Source organism: Nesoenas mayeri, assembly GCF_963082525.1.
Source record: "Nesoenas mayeri genome assembly, chromosome: 17".
NCBI classification, from domain to species: domain Eukaryota; kingdom Metazoa; phylum Chordata; class Aves; order Columbiformes; family Columbidae; genus Nesoenas; species Nesoenas mayeri.
Genome location: NC_137565.1, coordinates 6,254,334 through 6,260,246, shown reverse-complemented (window position 1 = coordinate 6,260,246; position 5,913 = coordinate 6,254,334). Strand labels below are relative to the sequence as shown.

Below are 5,913 nucleotides of genomic sequence, written 5' to 3'. Positions count from 1 at the left end.
CGTCCTGTCTGGCTGCTCTGCCGTGGAGGCCGTGCAGGGGACTGTGTGTGAACAGACCTCAGGTCAGTCATTAGCAGCTGCAAAAGAAAGCAACCAACGCAGCAAGGGAGAGCAACACCATGCCGCCGGCCCTGGGCAGAGCCTAGCTGATGGGGACGCATCGTGCCACTGGGAACCTGGCAGGAGGGCTGGGCAGGGCAGGCAGGAGTGCAGCCCACAGTGCCTGCATCCCTCTTGCCCTGTATCCCTCTTGCCCTGCATCCCTCCTGCCCTGCATCCCTCCTGCTCTGCCCTCCTCCTGCCCTGCCCGCATGGAGGAGCCACAGCAGCAGCAGGTCACGGGGAGCTGGGCTGTGATGGCTCTGCAGTTCAGCTGCGGAGCCGCCACTGCTTCCTGCGGTTCAATGTCACTGCACGCTGCAGGCGCTGCCTGCACGACAGTCCCTCTCACTGGGACAGCACAGCCAGGCAGCATTTGCAAACCAGCTGCCACGGGGCCGGGCAGTGGGAGCCGTGCTCAGGCTCGGCAGGGAGCAGCGGCAGGCACCCGAGATGCCATTGAGCATGTGGCAAATGGATTCCCTGCCTGGATCCGAGCAGGAGGTGCCTGTTGAGGGGCGGGCAGGACGTGTCTGCATGGGGTGGGCACCGCAGGATGGCCTCTCTCGCGCAGCAGTGAAGCACATCCCAGGAGATGTCAGGGAGAAAACCAATTGTGTGGGCAGCACTTAAGGAAGAAACGCTCACCTTGTGTATGGCAAGCGGTGATTGCCTGCTGGGAGCTCGAGCTGCCTCTTGCCACATAGCATTGGTGGCACGTATGGTGCCCCAGGGCTGAGCACCTAAGTGCAGTATTTGGGTTAAACGGGGTCTAAAAACCACCTCAAACAAAGAGGAGGCTGGAGGGGAGCACAAGCCCTGCCAGTGCTGCCCACCACCGGCACAGCCTGAGTGCTTGTGCTGCCGCAGCCATGCCAGCGCTGCCTTTGTCTGCAGCTCAGGGTAGGGGGGGCAGTGGTGGAGAAAAGCTCCCTGCAAGCTCTGAAGAAGCTGAAAATCTGATTATTTCTGGGCTCCTCCTGGCTCCCCAGGGCAGGATGCAGTTGCACACACAAAAGGCAGTGAGACAATGAGGGAGAGAAAATGGCTCCCCCAAAAGGACCCCGGGCAGCATCTGTCAGATTAACCCTTTGCAGGGGAAGGGCTGTGCTGCCATGCCCTGGGGGGTGCTGGCCCCAGCCTCTCCACTAAACCCCTACCTGAGATCACCAGGTTTAGGAGAAAATGGTGGTTTCAAGACAAAGAAATAAAGCAGTGTTTTGGCTACATTTCGTCCCAGGACCACTGAAAATCAGGAAAGAATCCATTTACCTGTCTCGAGCCCTATTCTTGATGGGGTTTCTGAAAAAAAAATAAAATAAAAAAAATAAACAAGTGATGCATCAATTAATATTAATTTGGTACAGGGGCTGCAGACGGTGCCGGCAGGAGCTCGGCTGTCTCGGTGCTGCTGTCTGGACCGGGTATCGCCCCACCAGGCCGGGAACACACTGCTGCTCCTGCCCCTGACCGAGGGAGGGGACCCAGGCTGTCCCCAGCCTGGCACCGCTTGGGGGACGTTGGTGGCTCCTGCATTGCGCGTGGATTCGCAGTGGAGTTATATATAACCAGGGAATACGGATATATTCCTGGGGGGCATTTTTTTGGGGAGACAGAGCGGCTGGAGTCACAACCCTGCCGGCCCCGCAGCCCCTGGGGAGAGGTTCCCCGAGTGCAGCCGTGTTCCGGGGGGGCAGCAGTCGTGTCCCGGGGTGCAGTCGTGTCCCGGGGTGCAGCCATGTTCCGGGGGGGCAGCAGTCGTGTCCCGGGGTGCAGCCGTGTCCCGGGGTGGCCGCAGCTCTCCCTGCTCCCGGCCAGGCACGGGGCGGCCCCCGGGGCTCCGCCTGACGCCCCTGCTGCCCTAGACCACCCCAGCGCCAGGAGAGGAGCCACATGCAGAGAAGGTAAGCGCGGGTTTACCTGCTGTCCGCGGGAGGGCCGAGCTGGGGACCGCCGGGGATGGCCGGGACAGCCGGCTCCGCTGGCTCCTGCCCGCCGTGCAGCTCCTTTGTGCTGGAGCTTTCCAGAGCGCATCCCTAAGGAAGGGCTCGCCGTGCAAACTCCTCCTCCCGCAGCCCCCCCGGGCCCGCCCGGCCCTACCTTCGGCGCAGGAGGATGCTGCAACCCCCATTAAATTTTAATACAGAAAATGCGGACGAGCAGCTTTCCCCCCTCCCTGCCCCCCACCGCTCTCTGCTGCGACAGACCCTGGAGCATCCACCGGCCACGGCCCCGCTGCAAAGGCTAGCGTGTCCCCCGCCCCGGGCCACTGGCCCGCCATGGTGACAAGGGCTCCCCACGACCATGTCGGGTGGCGTGGCCACCCCATACACATGGGGGTGGCACATGGGATGTGGGGTAGGGGACACCGGGCAGGGGAGGCTGGGCAAAAACGCTTGGGGACATGGTGCCATGCTAGATGGCAAAGAAGGGACAGCAGAGAGACCAGCCCAGCCTGGGGACATGTTGGTGTCGGAGGTACCAGCACATGGTGGGACTGGCGACAAACCCTCACCCTGGGGGCCAGAGGGCTCAGACAGCCCCTCTGCGGCGCTTGGCAGCTGCTAGGCTCTGGCATTGTTGTCCATGTCCCTGCCACGTCCACAGGGACTCACCAGCCCCACGGCCAGCTGCCCACCATGCTGGCTCTGTGCTGGCCCCCACCAAACTGTGGTCCCTCCTCCAGGTCTTGCTGACTGGTGGCCCCAGCTGTGTTTGTCCTGGGGTGGTAGGACAGTTTTACTCAGCCCATCCCAAAATTTGTTGTTTCTTCTTCTATTCTACATTTTTAATTACAGTTTCCTGCGAACAGAAGCCCTTCCTGGGCAGCACTGTCTCCCATGGTGGTCCTTCTCCTGCAAATGTCAGGAATGGGACATTTTCATCACATCAGACCTTTTCTCCAGAGCTCTTCTGAAATGAGAAATTTTTCCAAACCAGCCTTTCCCTGTCAGCTTCAGTTAACTGCCGCTTTCTCGTGAGCTGGAGAAGGTGGCTTTTCAGCAGTCCCTGACAGCTTTTAGCTGTCCCACGTATCCTACAGCAACAGCACAGGGCCAGGCAGGAATGAACATCCCTGGCGTGTGGCCACTGTGCTGCCGGGACCAATGCAGAACCACAAGCCCATGGTGCCACCTTGGCGTCACTTCACTGCTCCAGGGCCAGCACAGGGTTGGCCTGACGCTCTGCTCTGCTGAGGACAGAGGGCTGCCCGCTCTGCCCATCCTTCCCCTGCAGCGTCCCCACTCTGCCCTCGAGCATTGCTCCCAGTCCCGCGCCCCCACGGCACCCTCTCAACTGCCAGCGTGCAGCCTTGGACAACTGAGCCTTTATTGAGCTTTGCCCCCACTGCTGTGCAGGAGAGATGGTGTCCAGGGTGCACAACTAGCAGCACGGTGGCTCTGGTGGCACCGCGGCTCCGGCACTGGTGGTCACTGCTGGACTCTGCGGATGGACTGGACCTGCCCAGTCTGCGCGTGAGAGCCCCACTCCCGCACGTGCTTGTACTCTCCCGCATGGCTGTCGCTCTCCAAGAGGTACTGGAAGCCCCGGTACCCTGGGTACTGTGAGCAGACCCACCTGTGACAGAGCAGAAAGCAGTAGTGGTGGCTCAGGGCTGGCAGCACCATGAAGCACCCTGGCAGTGGGCAGGGTGCTGGCAGCTGCCAGAGCATCCTCAGCAGTGGTGCATGCCCCCGGTGCTGGGTGCCAGCAGGGTGCAAGCCCTTGGAGTACTTACGCGCCAGAGAGGATGAGGAAGGAGCCCACGGCGCTGCTGCCCCAGCCCAGGGCTGGCAGTGAGGGGCAGTCATCAGTCAGCTCCCCCCGCCTGCCCTGGAAGTTCTCCTGCTCAAAGAGCATCAGCCTGCTGCGCCCATGGTCCTGCCGCCAAGACGGGCATGGTGTCAGCATGGCTGTCCTGCCTGGTCCACTAGCTGGCAGTGGGCTCCGGGGACCAGCCCAGCGGTGGGTTCTGGGGGCCAGCCCCCCAGCAGGGAGCCAGGGGGTCACTCACGGCACAGGTGATGGGGCGGAAGGAGCACATTCTCTCCACGTGGTAGGCGTTGCTGCCGCTCCATGCTTCCCAGCACGGGTACTCACCACGCTCCAGCACAAACTGCTGCCCCTGGAAGCCACAGTGCTCGAAGCCTGCCCACCTGCCAGGGGCAAGGGGGGTGAGACCCCCGCAGCACCCACCACCCCACTTAAACCCCGGGCTGTACCCTCTGCACCATGCAAGGATGGGGCCATTCTCCAGAGGAAACAGCCCGGTGATTCAGGTGGCAAAAGGCACGGGAGAGCACCATCCTCCAACCCCCCTCCATGTGTGGGGTGCCGAAGCACGGTGGTGTGTCAGTGCCCCATGACCCCCACTCACGCCCCACTCTCGATCTTGCAGGAGCGGACGGTGCTGAAGCCGTGCTCCGCGGTGCTGTAGCAGTCAGTGGTGAACTCGTGCTTCTTGCCCTGGAAGAAAGGCTCATCCCACACCACGATCTGGGGAGGATGGAGGGAGTCAGAGGGTTCTGTGGGTGCAGAGGCCCCGAGCAGATGTTCACAGGGCTCAGGCTGTGTCACCGGTCCTCCCCTGGCTCCCGTACCTTCCAGAGACCAGAAGACCTCCTGCAGCGGTGGGTCATGGTAGCTCTGCCAGGGCACATGGGACGGTTAAAGACTGCCCCAGGGCTGGTGCATCGCTGGCCTTCATGAGCCTGGCCCAACCCATGGGCCCTGCGCTGGGGGCTTGGCCCTTCCCTGGGACCCCCACATCCTGGGATGGGGGTTCAGGCCACGTGTTGTGTGGGCAGTGCAGGCAGGTGGAGGCAGGAGCCCGCAGCCGCCTGCTCTGCTCTGTGGGACTTGCTCCAGCCTCTGTCTGGACAAAACCGCCCTCTGGAGCCTGTGCACGTTCCTTGGCTGGCAGCGTGGGAGGCAGTGATGGGGCAGCCAGAGCAGGTGCAGAGCATGGGCCGAGGCTCTGCCAGCCCAGCCGGAGCTGCTGTATGGGCAGGTGTCTGGAAGGGCAGCCATGGACCTGGCAGCCATCCTGGCAGCACAGCCCAGCCCAGCAGCAGGGTCAGCACGCTGCCTGCCCATGCACGGGGCTGCCTGTGCCCAGGGACACTCCTCCTCCTGCAGGCAGTCCCGTGCTGGTCCCCAGTCACGCTCACTGCATGCGGGCAGGGCCAGCGCTGAGCCAGGAGTGCTGCAGAGGTGGCCACATGCCCACGCTGAGCAGCAGCACCCTGCCCTGCAGCCCCCGGCCATGCCATGCCAGCAGCCTCAGATCCTCCTCCACACGACCCCGTGGCAACTCTGCCCCTAGGATCCAGCCGTGCGGGGCAGGGGCAGCTGCCATGAGGCTCCTGTGCTTACCTGGGGTGAAGTGCTGTGTGCCCGCGGAGGTGACATGTCCGGCAGCCCTCCAGCTGGGTTTTTATAGCCTCCAGATAGAGACAGAGCCCAGGAGAGCATTACTGAAACCCCTAACTCAGCACATGGCAGGGAGGAGGGACCGGGCAGAACAAAGGCGACACTGCAGAGAAGCTGATGAGCTGGGATGCCGCTCCCGCTCCCCGAGCCCACCGAGCACGGGCTCTGACCCCCGGCCCCACAGCTGGGGTATCGCCCCCAGGGTGCGATCAGTGCTCCTGCCACCCATCCAGCCCCCACGTGCAGCTGGCCTGGCACTGTGTCCCCAGCGTCTGCAGCTCCTCCTGCCTGCAGGCAGCACTGCCTGCCCTGCGCCTCGCATGGGGCCACAGAGAGGTTTTCTCACCTGCTTTTCTAGGAAGTAGGAGGAAAGATGCACCA

At 62.9% G+C, this 5,913-nt stretch overlaps 1 protein-coding gene across 1 annotated transcript; it reads right to left on the bottom strand.

Annotated features, from left to right (window-relative positions):
- Positions 1-3,530: 3,530 nt before the first annotated feature.
- Positions 3,531-4,739, bottom strand: CRYBA4 (crystallin beta A4; the record flags this gene model as incomplete). Its single annotated transcript, XM_080355114.1, has 5 exons — positions 3,531-3,678; positions 3,839-3,981; positions 4,115-4,256; positions 4,478-4,596; positions 4,701-4,739. The coding sequence occupies 5 exons, from the start codon at positions 4,737-4,739 to the stop codon at positions 3,531-3,533; spliced, it is 591 nt and encodes a 196-aa protein (XP_080211240.1).
- Positions 4,740-5,913: the final 1,174 nt, after the last annotated feature.